Raw genomic sequence first — 17117 nt, 5'->3', positions numbered from 1 at the left:
CTGGTCATTGCCCTTGAGTGCTGAAGCCAAATTTCCAACTGTGGCTGAGCCTGGTCGGGCCATGTCTACAAAAACCCTTGTGGGCCCCCTTCTCCCCAGCGTTGGGCCCTCCTGGCGCTGCGGGGGGGCTGCTCTACTGGTTGGGCTGGGGCGGAACTTTCTTTCCCCTCATGCCTCCCTGCTCTCTGGCTCTGGGGGCCTCGTGGCGGTCCTGCTGGTCCTGGCCTGGGTGGCGGATCTGATCGCCCGGGGGGGTTGTTCTCTACCTGCTGTCGTGTGGCATTGGGGGGTTCTGGCTGCCGCGGCGGCGTTCTTGGGGTGGGGATAGCTGGTCACTCTCCCTCCTTCTTTTCACATTCCACCATCCATTTTAGAAGAACAAAAACACTCACTTAAGCACAGGTGTTAGCTCACCTTTGCACTAATAGTTTGCATGATTGATTGAATGAAATATTTCACACTAGTTGGTTTGAAGGCATAAGTGTGCGTATGTGAACACTATCTGTTTTGTGTACATGTTGACATGTGGACATTTTTGCAGCTAACAGGTGTGTTTATAACATTTGAGTGTGTGTGGACAGGCCCCGCCCTTTGAGATTTGAGATTTGTATTACATCTGAACCTTACCGTAATGATGAACGCCCAGTAGCTTGTTGCTTTATGCCGCTTCATGGTTTTACCCCCCCCCCCCCCTCCTATGATCACCCTACTACCCCCCCCCCCCCCCCCTTCTAACATCCCTCGCTCTTCTTACCTCCTTTCATTTTCCGTCCGGTCCAACACAAAAGATCATCCAAAACAATTAAAATGAATAAAGTTTTTCCTCGATTACAAAAGGGGTTTATTCAGACATACCTCTGGTTTGTTGGAAAATGCATAACCCCTGTTGTTAAAGTAAAATATGTCCAACACAAGAGGCCCTCAGTTCTCATCTGTCTGCCCAGCTGTTGGACAGGACAAGCTAAACAAAATACATTATGGAAGATTTTACTTTACCTTTTTGCATTCACCTCATATCTCTGATGTTCAGATGTGTGTGAAAAATAATAAATTAGCGTTAAGATCTGATACAAGAAGTAAATACGCTTTTAAAGGGAATTTACAAACTTTATACCATGTAATGTTGGTTTGCTCTTTGTAAAATTGCCTCCCACCACAAGGACGGCGCCAAAGATTGAAACCTTGTTTTCTCAACCGAACTCGCAAAAGAAGGCGGTATTTATGAAAATATAAGCCAATGAGAAGTCCGCTATTCAGCCTGAACACCAATCAGTGAAATATCATCATCATTAGCAAGTTAGTTTGTCCCTCAGCACACGTGAGTGTAAAAAGAAGGCGCTGTGTTGGTTATTCATCTTTACATTTCGTTTTTTTCCATTACTTTAACTCCTTTCTGTAATGAAGACGAAAAAGGAGTCAAGTGAGGAGGTATGACCGACATTATTCGCTTTTATTCCATCACTATAACTTTTAAAATGTTTCCCCCGCGGTCGGACGGATGTTTCCCCTAAACTAAAACGAACGATGTCTGTAATAATTAGCAGAAACTGCGTTGTTTCTCTTGTTGAACGTGTCCAGAATGTATTTATTTATTTGGTAGAAATGAATTACTCCCGTAAATAATTTACATGTTAAGTTGAATAGTGGTATTAGACCAGATGCATAACGGTTAACGATTAAATATGACACACACATATTTGTATTTTGTCTGATGTTGCAGATGTTTGTCTCTGGCTCATGTCATGATGAGGATCAGCCTGCTTTCCCAGCCAAAAGGAGCAAACCCGAGGTCCCGTCAGAAGAGATTGTCTATCACCCAGTGAAGCTGTCGAGAAATGACCTCTACAGGCCTCCGTCAGCAGAAGAGTTGAACCAGTTGAAAGAGGCTGAAAGCTTATTTCATTGCAGCCTCCTTAAAATGCAGGTGAGACTTCTGACATAAATTTATAGGAGGAAAAAAACAGTTGAGACGTTTATTTTACTTGACCAATTGCTCAGATGTTCCAGCCTTCTTCTTAAAATCCCTCTCAGATAATCTATTCATCTTTTTCGAAATTGTTCCTAGTAGTCTTTCAATTATGATAATGCCGTTTGTTTGTTTTCTCTAGGACTTAGTTTCTGCAGAGCGCCACTAGTTTATTAGAAATTCCCCTCTGCGGGCCAGTGTATTTTCTATGTTTCAAATAAGTTATATTTCAAACAGCATTTTTTTCCAACTGCTCCTGAGTCAGGAGTACATACTCAGAAGTGCTATTTTGAGCTCAATTTTCTTCATATATGTTGTTCCATCATTAGATAAATGCTATAAGAACATGTTTAAAACAAGATTTTTGTCAGTGGGGCTTTAAAATCCTGGAATGTCATCTCTGACAGATGGAAGAGCTGCTAAAAGAAGTGGTCTTGAGTGAGCGGAGGAGACAGCAAATTGATTCGTTCATTGAAAAAGTCACCAAGTGTCTTCAGGCTGTGCCGACTTTGCCAAAAGTAGAGGTATGTAGTAATAGATTCAAGTCCTTTACTCACATCTACAACAGCAGTTGTAAAATTATCTGACGGTGTGTTTACAGGTAAGCGACCTGTCTTGGCTGTCTGGTCCAGTGAAAGTTCCTTTTCTTCTGATGCCCAAAGCAACAAAAGGAAAGTTCTACATGACCCCACCAGCTTCCATCAATGTGATTGGTAGCTACCCTCTTGGGACATGTATTAAACCCCACATCAAGGTAGACCTGGCTGTCACGATTCCTGCTGTAAGTCTACACATAAAGTCTTAAATTAATTGTTATTAGTTAACTGCAGTTCACACATCCTCTCAATTGCCACCTTTCTTTTTTTCTTTTTCAGGATGTTCTTCAACCAAAAGATTTTTTAAATCAAAGGTATCCAAGGAAGAGAGCTCTTTACCTTGCAGGCCTTGCCCAGCATCTCTCATCCTCCTCTGAAGTTGGTACCTTGCGGTATTCCTGTCTTCATGGGAACCGCCTCCGACCAGTACTTCTGTTGACTCCTCCAGGTACCTTTATTAAAATGTGTAGCACACTTCGCGCATTTGTCACTTTGAACTTTGTGTTGCTCATAAATTCTAAACTTGGTTAGAAAATTTGAATCTTGTTTAAGTTTGATTTTTGGATGCTCCGTGTTGTGATTTTTTTGATTTTATTCAGGTAAAGACTCCAGTTTTACGGTACGTGTTCACGCTTGTCCTCCTCCTGGATTCTTCAAGCCCAACCGTTTCCACCCCCAAAGGAATAATGTCCGGACGGAGTGGTACACTGGAGTGCAGACCGCCCAGCCTGGTAAGACATAAGGTTCTACCTGTTTATCTTTGTAATCTGACTGGGGTGTTCAACAACATCTTTGAATCAACTGTCTACTGTGAGCAAATGATTAGTCTCAAAGTTTCTGTTTAGCTTGGTGTTTAATGAGAGGAAAATTGTTTATTTCAGAGTCCAGTGGCCCTCCCACTCCTCATTACAACAGCTCTGTTCTGGGAGATTTACTGCCCAGAGCTCACCTCCAGTTTCTGTCTGCTGTAAGCTCCCAGTGCTCGGCTTTCACCGACGGCGTGGCTTTACTCAAAGTTTGGCTTCACCAAAGACAGCTTGACCAGGTTGGGAGCTTACTGTTTGGACAGTTGCTTTTTGTATGTTTCTTTCCACTACATACATGTTCATCTCAGACATGACATTTCATTGTCTTGAAGGGCACCGGTTGTTTCAGTGGTTTCCTTGCCTCGATGCTGGTGGCTTTTCTTCTGAGCACTCACAGAATCAGCAACAACATGACAGCCTATCAGCTGCTGCGAAACAGCTTAAACTTCCTTGGTAAGATAACAGCAGCATACATTATTTATGCTATTTACATTTTAACAGTTATAATTTACAAACTTAGCTGTATATAAATATTTCTATTTAGCATCCACAGACCTGACAGTGAATGGAATCAGTCTTGCCAAGGACCCTGACTCTTCAGCTGTGAGTCAACTTTTGCAGGTTTTGTTTTACTTAAAACAAAAAAATGGGGAAATCCGTTCATTTTGTGTTCTTTTTCACCTTCACAGCCTTCTCTGGCTGAGTTCCACAGTGCTTTCCAGGTTGTGTTTGTCGATCCTTCAGGACATCTCAACATGTGCTCTGATATGACTGCTTGTGCTTACAAACAGGTGAGTCTCAGGAAAGCAGCGGTTTGGGTCAACGCTGTGATTTGCTTGATGTTTTGTGGTTTTGACCTGTTTTTTGTTTTGTTTTTGTGGTTTTTAGCTGCAGCATGAGGCGTCTTTGTCAATGCAGTTCTGGGATGAGCCCACTGTAGACGGTTTCCACTGCCTTCTCATGACCCCTAAACCCATGATAAGGACAAGTGACCATGTCTTCCAGTAGGTTTGCTTTAATCAACTAATATACATTAACAATACGGATATATTTTCTGCAACAAAAGGCTCAACACTCCGATCATCTTTTGATCTATTTTAAAAGCGTTTCCAGTGTTCTTTTAATTATGATTATGCTGTATTTAGCCATAATAATAATTTTAAAAAAGTGTCCTTTTCTAGGACATAGTTTCTGCAGAGCAGCAGTAGTTTATTAAAAATACACTTCTTAGCTCAACGTTTTCTTTATTCATTCTGGCATCATCATCACAACAACGTCACAGCCCATCCCACCTGCCCTTTCACAATAAGAGCACATATGAATAATTTCCATTAAAAAAAAAGTAAAGAAGTATTTGTTATTTAACTTTTAAAGGCTGATTCATTTCCGGCTAAGTACTTTGAAGACTTTCCCTGGACAACCTGGAAGTGAACCAAAACTCCAGAAAGTGTTGAAAATGCGCAAATGGAGTCAGAGTGATTGAGGAAAGACCCTCTGGAGCAATTTGAATAAATGTGAACATTTGCTTACAAGCAAAAAGATCTCAAATTTAAAGGTAAAACTTTGAGGAAGGGTGAAAGTATTTGGGTGTTTAACAAATATTGATGCCATGATATTTGAAACACATTGGTCCTGTAAATGTTACCTCTGTCTTTCACATTTCTTTTCAAGACTTTTCCATTGATGCAGACGTAAACATTTGATAGTTTGATTTAAAAAAAGCTGCTAGCTTTATTCTCTGAGCTCATTTGGTTTGTCTTTAAACTCCCGTTCAGGTTGTGCGACCTTGTGAAACTTCAGTCCACCTGCAAGAAACAGAATCTCCTGAATGACCTGATGGATCTCAGTGGAAACTACATCCAGGCGGCGCTCCCGTTTGTTCTGTCGCTGCTTCAGCAAGGACTTGGTCAGAGGATTCACCTGCTCACCCACTCCCTCGCTCCGGATCTTGAGGTTGTAAGAATGGTGTTTTTGAGGGAATAAATGCAGTCTTCTGATCATTTTAAACTATTTTGTTGCCAATGATAATGGAGAAAGATGATCTTTTTGTTTGCAGTGGTCTGTTGAGAGTGATGCCCCAAAATATAAAGCTCAGCCTCCTCTCTCCTTTGGTTTGCTCCTTCAACCGGAGCTAGCATCTTGTATCCTGGAAAAAGGTCCTGCTGCGGACAACCCAAAGGTAGAATCTCTTTGTTTTTATTTAGTCAAGGATTGAATTAGTTCTTTTTTCTATCATGATTGGAGGCGGTCGATTCATATTGTTGCTTTTCCGACTTTCGTAACATGCAAAACCCCATATTTTATTCATTTTCTGTTATTATTAAAAATTCCCTGTTTCTTTTGGCAGGCGGTTGAATTTCGTCAGCTGTGGGGCTCGCGCTCTGAACTGCGCCGCTTCCAGGATGGTTCCATCACCGAGGCTGTGCTGTGGGAAGGAGAGAGCATGTGCCAGAGGCGACTGGTCCCCCAACAGATCGTCACATATTTGCTCCAGGTGTAAGTACTTCAAGAGTGGACTTTTAGGAAAGATTTGATGTTTTGTTTTTTTGTAAAAATATAATATAGAAGTATCATTACTGGTGTGTTTAATTAATCTTTATTAAATCCTAACTTTTAAACATAAGAGGCAAAACAAAGTCTGCAGTTTACTGAAAATGTATGGCTTTTTAATCACATGTTCTATGTATCTTTAAAATACATCAATTTTATATTTAAGTCATTTAACATTTGATAATTTTTTAGCTTGAGGTTTATATATTTTTCTGTTCAGTTTCATCTTTCTCTAAATGATCCTATGGGATATTTTAACTCTAATTGAATTGATTCAGGCCAATGTTTATCTTCAACATTAGCTTGTATTGTGTTTTAGTATCTTGAAGCTTCGTTCCTTGTCTGAAAGCATTTTTTTTTTTTAAATAAACCAAGCCTTCAGTCATCGGGACTAAACAAAATGTCTTATATGTAAAGAAATGAAGATTATTGTAATACCTGACACTGATGGACAAAATTGTTGGTACCCCTCAGTTAAAGAAAGAAAGTCCACAACAATGCTCACTGAAAGACTTGAAATGTTCAAAAGTAACAATAAATTAAAATTTATTGAAAATTAAATAATAAAAATCAGCCATTACTTTTGAATTGTTGATTAACAGAATAATTTCAAATTATGGGAATTGAAGCCGTATGAAGCTATATGTATATGTGCATGGATGGATGGATGCATGCATGCATGGAAAAAAAGATAAAACTGATTTGTTTTTCCCTCAGCCATGCGGACATCCCAGAAGCCTCTGTGCGGCACATTGGAGGGATTGATGACGTTGTTAAAACAGGAAGTGAGGTAATGTACAGTCTAGCTCATCCTCATCTAGAGTGTTTTTTAAGTTTTAAATACCTTTTTTTCTTACTCTTCAGGTGCCCACTACTGGCGAGGAGGAAAGTTTAGTTGTGGTTCAGGCTTATGATGACCTGAGCAGGAAATTGTGGAACCTGGAAGGGCTTCCTCTCTCTATAACTGCAGTGCAAGGCGCCCATCCCGCTCTAAGATACACACAAGTAAGGCTTCTTGGTCACAATGATGCAATGCTCTTTCCAGTGCTGTAGGAAACTGTACAGTGCTAATTATTTATCCTAAAACATGTTTGCATTTGACTTTTTAAGAGTTGTAATACGTCTGCTGTTCCTCACAGGTATTTCCACCTCGGCCACTAAAGGTGGACTATTCCTTCTTTGACAAAGAAAAGATTTCCAGATCCCTGATTCCAAAGGAAGGCAAACCTTGTCCAGCATACATCACTCCCATCACAGGTTATTTCTTCATCCATTAGCCACTCGAAAAGTGTTCTGGTCTTACTTTGGATATCAACTTGGTGTCTCTGGATCAACATGGAGTCTTTTTATTTTTTTCTGGTTTTGTTCTTGCAGTGATCTGTCACATGGAGGGAAGTGGAAAATGGCCTCATGACCGTCTGGCGATCCGTCACATCCGAGCCGCCTTCCATATCCGACTTGCTGAGTTACTGAAGAAGCAGCACAATTACACATGCAGAGCCTGCCCTTCACATCTGGACGTCTGGAAGGTGTGTTTTCGTACTCCTCTCATTTTTTTGTGTTGTTTAAACACATTTTAGGAGAGCCAGGCTGAGGAAAGGGACAGAATCTCGATAAGGTGAGATAAAGAGGAAAACGGATAAAATCGGATGATTACATGAGCGCGGGGGGGTGGAAGTAACTACAACTATGGTTATTAAAAGCCCACAATCCTCAGGTTGTGGGAAATCTAATCAGCTCAGTAACGGCCCAGTAACAGACAGGCTTTGTTTTGTTTTATTTTATCTTATTTAATTTCGTGCGTGCATGAGTTTGTTTTTAAAGTGCTAGATATAGTTGTCGTCTACTTCAATGAAAATCCAATTTTCATTGGTTTTTACCAGTGCTGTCATGTGACAAATTTTTTTGTGTGCGATTAAGTAATCATGATCCGTAATTCATTAATCAAATTAATTTATTTGTATTCTAATGGTTGCCGTGAAAAGTCTCATTTTGGATGCATTTTTTATTTACATTTGTGACCCAGTGGCACAGCAAAAGATCAAAATATAATTTATATGTTATTTTTTTTATTATTATAACAGACTTTCAATCTTTACGTCTACACCACGGATTTCTTTCAATAAAAAAAAAACAAAAAACCTTAAGGTCCAGACTTCTGAGCAATCCAAAAAATATTAACAAGCTTCTTATTAATAGCTTACCTTAATACATATGTTGACACATCTTATTCCACGGTTTATCATCTCATGCTATAAGCTCTCCACGTGCCCCATTAACTTATGATGACAAACACCTCGTCAGGGTTTATCTTTTACATAAAAGATAATATTTGTGGCATATTTATGGCATTGTTTTGGCTTAATTCTGTTAAGAAACTACAAAGTCGCATCACAGCAGTGACAGGCGCTTGTTACCTAAAGGGACACCGACAGTGAAGTCAAATAACAAATAAAAAGTTTATACAAGTAAACAGTTGGACTCTTGTTTTATATTTGAGAACACAACAAGAGTTTTAGACCAAAAATGAGATTTAACGCAAAAAAATAACGCGCTAATTTGTCTGTCATAATTTGTCTGTCATTAATCACGATTACTTTGATAATTTGACGCCACGCCCCTAATTTTTACACCTGCATGCCTAATTCCATGAACATTTTTGAAGTTAAAAATGTCAAAATATTAGCATACATTTATTTCAAGTAGATCAATAAGATAAGGGGAAAAGGAAGGAAAAGTGTTGAACTAGAAGAGAGCAATAAGAATGATCAACCATAAAAGTTTAGAAAAAACCACTGCAACGGCAACACGAAGGAGGCTGTAAGGGCAGAGAGTTTAGTTTAGTTTAGTCTGTTTTTAGTTAAGTTTAGTATTCTCCAATTGAATAAATCCATTTATGGTCCTTTTGATTTTATGTTTACTTTACAATTATTGCTACGAAGCCCATTAAGACGACTGTTGTTGTGAATTTGGGCTATACAAATTGAATTGAATATAGAATATATGCTTCTGTTACAGACTACCGTAATTTCCGGACTACAAGCCGCTACTTTTTTCCTGCGCTTACAGCCCTGCGGCTTTTTCAGTGACGCGGCTAATTTATGGATTTAATTGGCGGCCGCCGTGTACGTACTTTCGAACTCAGTGAATAGTTTGAACTCTCTATCCAACTCCAAGCACGAGGCATTTCTTTTCAACACACCTCTTGGCAGCCAAACAGCATGGACTTGACTTTAGGTCTTAGACACTTCAGTCATGCTTCAACAAAACGAAACACGCATGCCCGGCCGCATCCCAGAATCCTTTGGGGCCATTAGACCCAACGTGCACGTGATCGCCGCTACAATATGATGAAGCTTTCAAGTTAAAAGCAATCGTTAAAAGCAGCGTAAAAAAGTCCACCGTCACCAACGGGTTTTGAATAGCCGGTTTGCTGCGTGACGGAGAGAACAGCGCATGGAGTGAATTTACACTCCATTTACGGTTTCTAAGGAAACCGTAAAAGCGGAATTTTGCTTTGAAAAGCTCACAGCCTCCGTGTGAGTTGGAGACATCTTCTCCTCCTGCTGCTCTTATAGAGCTGCGGGGCCGATGGCAGTCTGATGGCTCCCACACGTAACAACGCATCCGCCCCTCATACACAAAACGTACAGTATTAAGTCCGATTGCTTTGCACAGACACGATTTGCTCGGTCCACCGGCGCAATGGGGACGAAGTCCTCCTAATTGAAGCCGCCCTGGCCAGAGGTGTCGGAGTAGATAGGAAGGGGAGACAAGGAGCGCGCGGGGCGGGAGCGGAGCGCAGAGGCGTCCGCGGAGTGCAGAGGCTTCTGAATTCTGACGCACGCGCCACGCTGAGGCGCGCGTATCGCGCTGAGGCGCGCGCTTTTCAGTCGCCGCTGCTTTATTTTACCGGTGTGTTTTTTAACCAGCCCTGTTACTCCCATAACGCTGCCGCGACACAAGCGGAAGGAGAGCTTTACCCGTTCACCCCTCCATGCACTGCTGATACTTGCTCATTCTTAAACACATACAACAGTATGGCGAGCCGTGCGTTGGCCCCGCCTTTAGCCCCTAAAGGCCCGTACACACCGGGACGAATATTCGCCAGGCGTTATTCGCCAGCGTTTTTCGCCACGTTTTTTGTGTTCACACCCAGGCGATTTTCGCTGACGATGAGCCGAGCGAACATGCAATTTCATTCCCTGACATTAGATGGCGCTTAATGTAAACAGAAATACTTCTGTACACAAGGTGGCGCTGCGCAACTTTACGCTTCTTAAAGTCGCTTTTCCCTCAGAAGAAGAGAGCAAGTATTTACGCGCTTGTCAGAATCATACAAAGAAAACGTGAATATTTCAAGCACCAGTTGGAGCAACTGGTGCTTGGTTCGGGGATATTTTAGAATGTCCGTCATTATTTCTTCGCTGCTGTGTAGACGCTACTCGGCGTCTATCTTCTTCGCTGGTATGTGTGCTCAGCAAGGCAGTTTTGTGTTTGAGCGCCCCCAAGTTGTGTTTTACTGTAACTTCAGAAGCTCCAGACAGGTGTGCAAAAGCGCCATTCTCATTGGTCGAATAGATTTCGACGCGACGCGTCGAAAAAAAAAAACGAACCGGAGGCGTTTTTTTTTTTTTTTGACGCTCTGACGCGTGGCGTTTTTTCGCGTCGGTGTGCACACTCTCATTGGTGCCCTTTGTTTAGTCACGAGGCGTTAAACGTCGGCGAAAATCGCCGGCGAAATTGGTCCAGGTGTGAATGGGCCTTAAGACTCATGGGAAATGTGGAATCGCGGATGTAAATTTCCTCATCATAACTGAGGGATGTAATGTTGATTATATGGTTACTGTTTGTAATTTTATGTATGATACCTAGATTGTCAATAAGTAAAAAAAAAAAAAAAAGAATGAAATAAAAACACCATAACTAAGGAACTTGTGAACAGAATACAGGTCCATGCTGTTTGACAGATATCGATACACTCAAATGCATGAGCCAGAGGCAAAGCTGGTTACACCCACAACGTACTAATGAACTGCACTCACTCTGGGATGCTGGCCGTGATCTGTCAGGATGACAATATCGCCTAACACATGCGCGGCTTGTACTCTGACGCGGCTTGTGTATGTATAAAAGTAGTTAAACACGTAAAAATGGGTGGGTGCGGCTTGTAATCGGGTACGCTTTGTAGTCCGGAATTTACGGTAATCAAGTTCCTGTCATTGTTGGAGAAAGCCTCATGTCTGGGTCGTGTTTTTTAAACAGAGAGCTAGTAGTGAAGGATAATCAAATGTTGTTTCACCTTTAGTCTTACTATTTTTATACCCTAAATGTTTCCATTAAAAGATGATTAGACTTGAGAAAGCAGTGTTTTAAGTTTACCGTATTAGTTTGTTGAAAGTAAAAATGTGTGGGTTACAAATGAAACCTACATAAAAGTGAGTTGTTGCCAATCAGTTTGTCTGAATCTACTTTGATGGAGGTCCATGTTCATTTTAAGATTGCAAACAACAACTCTGTTTATCTTGGAATAGCTGTGACAGGGGAAATCTGCTGCCTTTATAGGGAAAACTTTCATAAATTAAAGTCAACAATACAACCGGAGTTAATAAAATGGTCTCCCCTATACCTCTCACTAGTTGGGAGAGAATATGCAGTAAAAATGTCAGTAATGCCTAGATTTCTGTATTTATTTCGGTGCGTCCTGGTATGCATTACTAATGCTAAAAAAACAAAACGCGTCTTCCAGAAGAATATTTGCAGAGAAGAGAATGAGATGGTGGGCTATCTCTTACAAATTTTTGTCAGCATTATTGGGCTGCTAATTTCTGTTGCATGTCTTCTTGGACACACCACTCAACACGGGTAGAGATGGAAAAGCTGTCCTTTGGATTTCTATCATTGTCATATGTAATGGGTGCATTACTTCCATTATCTAAACCCCTGGCAGTTCATAATCCTGTTGTGCGTGACTCAATTAAAATAGTTCATCAATTTAGGAAACACTTTGGGTATTTAGGAATCAGTCTATTTACCTAAACGGCATCAAATCCTTCCTTTCCACTCTCATTGTCAGATGCCACTTTTCAAAGAGGCCACCAAGCAGGTCTGAAGTGCTTCAACGATTTATTTACCAAACCAATTTGCATCTTTTCAACAACTAATTGGTATAATCTGCCAGCATAACACTTCTTTAGATATTTAAAGGTGTGTCATTTTAATGTGACCTCCACTTCAGGTTTTCCAAACAAACCTCTCAAGAATGTTTTGGATGACATCCTTAGAAAGAAGTCTTAACATGTTTCCATACATATCTCTCTCCGTGCACACCATTAAAACATCTTGGGAAAATACTATAAATATATTAAACAACGAAAGTAAATGGGAGCTGGTTTAGCTCGTGCTGGTTTGCGGTGCCTTCCGTCCGTGAAACCAGGGTTCAACTCCGGGCTGCTCCCTGTTCCCTTCTCTACTTCTGTGCCGGTCCCAAGCCCGGTTGCTTTGAGAGGGTTGCGTCAGGAAGGGCATCCGGCGTAAAACATTGCCAAGTTTACCGTGCGACTTGATCGCTGTGGCGACCCCTGATGGGAAAAGCCGAAAGGGAAGCAGCAAACAACGAAAGTAAAAATGTGACTGAAGTAGGTCATGTAAGGAATTTCAGGTCATCGCTGGTGCCCTGTGAGGTTTGTGTGGGTCAGTGAAGTGGGGTCTGGATAACATTTTGTGCCCATCTGCTGCTGGCTAGGAGGGCTTGGCGTTTCGAATCCAGGTGGCGTACCATCGTGAGCCTCAGGTGCTGAGGGAGAGCGTGACGCCAGAGGGCCTGCTGGTGCTGAGGGACAACGAGGAAGCTCAGCAGCTGGAGGTGGCCACCATTCACAAACCTCTACTCACCAGCACATTACACGGGTAAATTAGAGAAGAGTTCGTCTTTCCAAATGGCTAAAAATGCACGCTTTTACAAAAATGCCGTTTTTTTCTCATATTTTCTTTGCTCTGCTCCTCTCGTGGTGGTTCATGCAGGCTCCAGCAGGAGTATTCGTGTTTCGGCGCTGTTTGCCGCCTGGCTAAGCGCTGGCTGGCAGCTCAGCTCTTCAGTGATGATATCACAGAGGACACAGCAGATCTGCTGGTGGCGTCACTGTTCCTGCAGCCTGCTCCCTTCACTCCTCCAGGGTAACCACTTCCTTTAAATTTTTAAACAAGGTTCTAATACCAGGAAACTACTTTCTCCCAGATTCCCTGTTTGGCCCACAGATCATGTGACCCAGTTTGTCTGTTGTCCTCAGTTCTCCCCAGGTGGGCTTCCTTCGTTTCCTTCATCTGCTCTCTTCCTTTGAATGGAGGAACAACCCGCTGATCGTCAACCTCAACAACGAGCTCACAGGCAGGGCCTTAACACACACACAAACACTCCTGACCCCCTTTCTATTTACACTCTCTGCATACTTTAACATCCTGCTCTTCCAACTTCTCCGTCTCTGCCAGTTACAATGATTGTTCTTGTCTCTGTCACGTGCAGCTGCAGACTACACAGAGATCAAGAATGGCTTCATGGCCTCCAGGGAGTCTTTGCCTGTCATGTTCATAGCAACGCCTAAAGACAAAAAGTCATCTATGTGGACCAAACGAGCCCCTACTGTGCAGGTCAGTGCACACAAACACAGTCGCAGCTCCAGACATTAAAAAGTAGGAAACTTTCCAGTGCTGATTATTTATCCTAAAAAGCTTCAAAAATGCAATCAGAGCTTTATTTGCACAGTATATTTAGTAAAAAAAACAATTGTGTTCAAGAGTTACACCATCAAATATCATTTCAGGCATCCAGCTTATATATTATTTTTACATAACTTGTTAGAAGTGGAGAATCAGAAGCATCTGTGGAGAAAGGAGTTGCATGTCCGGGGCAGAGAGCAGTCGCACAGTTTTCCAATCCGGGAGCCTTTTCTTAACGCACACTGTTCCCCTGGCTCACACTGAAAATACACAAACTACATTCATCATTTATAAACTCATTTGAATGAGTGCTCAAAAAATTCTGGAGAAATCCTGATGCATTTCTAGAAACAAATTCTATTCTCCTTTAAGATTTTGAGGTCCCTAATACTTACCACAGGGAGATACCCATGCTTTTTTATCAGAGCAGGAAATTGAATGCTTTGAAGTCTTTCCAAAACCTGGTGTAAATCACTGATCTGGAAAAAAAAAATCTGATTTCAGTAAGATGGAGAGTTGGTTTTGTTTAGGTGGAATGCTGTAGCTCACCAGCTGCTTTTCATTGCCGTCCTCTACTGTGGCCAAATCTTTCAGGTATTTTGTTTTGTACTCCTCTGTCTGGATGTAACCGTAGCTGGAAAAGCCTCCAGTGGCTCTTAATAGAGTCCAGAAGAGAAGCACAACCCAGGCTTGCATGGTGCGCAGCTGACCCAGATAAGTTTCCTGCAGCAAGTGCGACCCCAGACCATGCGGAGGCTCTCCCAACATCCTCCTTTATATTGGAAGCACAGATCAGGAGCAGTGCGTTCTGGGATGTCCTAACCGAGACGTCACCTCCAGCTTTGTTTACTCTAAAGTCACTTCTAATTTTTTTTTTTTTTTTTTTACCGAAAATAAAACAATGATAAAATTTATAACCCCACCTTTACACATTTTAAAGGTTTGAACTGTTTATTATTGGATTATTTAATGTCAGTAACCTAGTGAAGAGACTTTGTTTCAGAAAGAAAACGATTGATTGGAAAAAAAAGTTTACGGTCTCCTGCAATCCTCTGAATTACCACTAGAGAGCAGAGAGTTTTTACCTTGCCTCAGGATGTGGGCGTTTAGAAGCTTAAATGAGGCATCCAACTGCATGACACTAAACCCTATTTTTGTGCCAGATTCTTGTTTATTTGCAAAGTTGCAGCCAAAACACTCAACTGGGCTACGATTCATCATTGTGTCGAAAATGAAGGGTTTGGAGTAAAATCCAGATCAGATGGTAGCTTTGTAAATTACACAACAAGTCTACGGACAGTAACAAACAACGGGGTGTGACTGTCCTGAAGTCAATTTATTGGTCTGTTTTTGCACTCTGTACTGGCGCTTTACTGGAAGACAAAGGAAATCACAGAATTCAGGTTATGCAAGATCTTCAGTCTGAGCAGCAAACTGCTAAAATCCTTTCACGCTTTATTTTCCATCTGCTTTTGATGTTTTTGTAAGATAGTGAGTGATAGAAGTGACTCAGTTGGGCATTTATTGTGATAAACCTTAGCATAACAACTAATAATAAACCTATAGAGCAGGTTATAAATAAGTTGTATGGTTGTTTTTTAAATCAGAAGCCCACATAAATGATCTTGAGTATTTTTTTTTCTTTTTTTTTTTCTCAGTTCCTAAACAAAACTGTCAACAGCGACTTTCTTGGCCTGATGGAAGCATTCCTCATTTGTTTTTCATTATACTTTCTTCTTGAAAAATCTTTTTTGATTCCACACAGAGCTTAGTCATTAGTTCCAGTTGGTTATAATTAGTAAACATTGTGTAAATCTAATGAAGACAACGTCAGAAAGCGGTCAAAGAAAGGCCTTCAGCCGGCTGGTGTTGTTTCAGATGCTGCAGCGAGTGATGACAGTGGCTGCAGAAAGCCTGAAAGTCCTGGAGCGTCAGCTGATGGATGGCAAACAGTTACAAGATGTCAGGGTGGGTAGAGAGCTGTGGTTTGATGGTAAATGCTGAGTCTAGTAGAAAGCTTAGCATTTGGACAAACACGTCCCGCCTGTTTGTCTCTTTAGGTTGTGATGCGTCCGCCCCTGGATGCCTACGACGTTTTGATTCACCTCAACCCAAAGCAGGTGCCCCTGCTCAGCCAGGCCGTCGACCCCCCGTCTGTCAACTTCAGCAGAGGCGTCACGGCCCAGAGTGCTGCCCAGTCTGGGGGGTCTCTGCCAGTAATTGACTACAACCCTGTGTTCCTTTACCTGTTAGAGCTCAGAGTAAGTTTGGAGTTTTATTAGTTGAAAGGATACTTTACTGTGACAATTTTATTAGAGAATTTTTTATTTGTTTTTAGGAAGCGTTTGGAGACCTGGCCCTCTTTTTCTGTGACCCCTATGGAGGAACAGTGATTGCAGTTTTATGGAAACCGAAGGCCTTTGCTCCTGCACCTTTTAAGGTGAGGCCTTTACTAAAATGTGCTGATTAAAACCAAAAAAGGTTTGCTTGGTGGATTAAAAAAACAACGTACAATTGTTTGTATTTGAGCTGACATGTCCTCATCCGTCACTCATCAGACCTCGCAGGTGTCTGCCAGGACCGTGAAGGTGACCGGCAATGAAGCAAAAACCCTCCCCAACGTTGAAGCTATACTGGAGGACTTCCGGGTGCTTGGAAAGGATTTGGTCAAATCAGTGGAGGCCAAAATGGACAAATGGTCATTTTAGATGCTTGAAAACCTCCATATCAAGATCCGTGTGTTAAGAAGAGGATTTTGTGACTTGATGACACCTCACTAAAATAGAACAAAGAAATATACATGAATAATCAAAGGACCTTTTGTTGGAACTTTTCTTTTTAAATAATAAAGATAAAAAATAATGTATGTTAATACAGAATGCAAATCTTGACTGCAAGTTTTAATTGAAGTTGTTTATACGTTTTAAAAAAATAAATGCATTTTTTGTCGCTAAATTCTCAACGTCTTTGACATCTTTGGCTCTACATATAAAATCATATTTAATGTGTATAAACTATATGAGTGACATCATCATGGAAAACGACTTCACCTTTTTTTTTTGTTTTTTTTTTTGCGATATGCCGTGTTGGAGTCAGATGACATCACTAAACAGTGATTGGTCTGAGTTAACATTTTTATGGCAACCACTCAACCTAATCATGAGTAAGTTTGTTGGAAGTCCACACCCCTACCACTGAAAACAAGAGAATCTGTCAATCAAATGTTTTGAATGACTTGAGACCACATAATTTTTTTGAGGCACCTGACTGATTAGGTTATAACTTGAATAACTCCCTACAAAAAAGTTAAGATTAGCCAGAGCATGTTAAAAAAGGTTGCAGAGCAATGATTATTCTGACAGATATTCAATTCATTCAGAATCATAATAGCCTAGAAGATTTTGGCTTCTTGGAGCCAGCGGGTACTTCCTGTTTGGAACAAGAGGGACAGAAGGTCACTCAGTCTAGTTCTCTTATCCCTTG

At 41.3% G+C, this 17117-nt stretch overlaps 2 protein-coding genes across 2 annotated transcripts; one reads left to right on the top strand and one right to left on the bottom strand.

Moving 5' to 3' along the window:
• Positions 1 to 1119: 1119 nt before the first annotated feature.
• On the top strand, positions 1120 to 16589 carry nol6 (nucleolar protein 6 (RNA-associated)). Its single transcript, XM_004072456.5, has 26 exons — positions 1120 to 1428; positions 1721 to 1924; positions 2374 to 2490; positions 2568 to 2747; positions 2842 to 3010; positions 3162 to 3293; positions 3444 to 3607; positions 3701 to 3821; positions 3913 to 3971; positions 4058 to 4159; positions 4257 to 4372; positions 5144 to 5321; positions 5425 to 5547; positions 5716 to 5864; positions 6636 to 6708; positions 6783 to 6923; positions 7058 to 7175; positions 7293 to 7447; positions 12664 to 12827; positions 12942 to 13094; positions 13208 to 13305; positions 13441 to 13565; positions 15513 to 15602; positions 15695 to 15895; positions 15973 to 16074; positions 16193 to 16589. Exons 1-26 carry the CDS (start codon positions 1399 to 1401, stop codon positions 16340 to 16342), a joined length of 3414 nt encoding a protein of 1137 aa, XP_004072504.1. The 5' UTR covers positions 1120 to 1398; the 3' UTR covers positions 16343 to 16589.
• LOC100533514 (cocaine- and amphetamine-regulated transcript ch9) lies at positions 13658 to 14415 on the bottom strand. Its single transcript, NM_001204795.1, is given in 3 exon segments — positions 13658 to 13894; positions 14030 to 14113; positions 14184 to 14415. Coding segments are annotated over 3 exon segments (411 nt in total). The 5' UTR covers positions 14403 to 14415; the 3' UTR covers positions 13658 to 13786.
• Positions 16590 to 17117: the final 528 nt, after the last annotated feature.

The sequence above is a fragment of the Oryzias latipes genome, chromosome 9, assembly GCF_053564925.1.
Source record: "Oryzias latipes strain Hd-rR chromosome 9, Olatipes_Hd-rR_3.1".
NCBI classification, from domain to species: domain Eukaryota; kingdom Metazoa; phylum Chordata; class Actinopteri; order Beloniformes; family Adrianichthyidae; genus Oryzias; species Oryzias latipes.
Note: the sequence above shows the minus strand (reverse complement) of the source record. Positions and strands in the feature narration are given on the sequence as shown.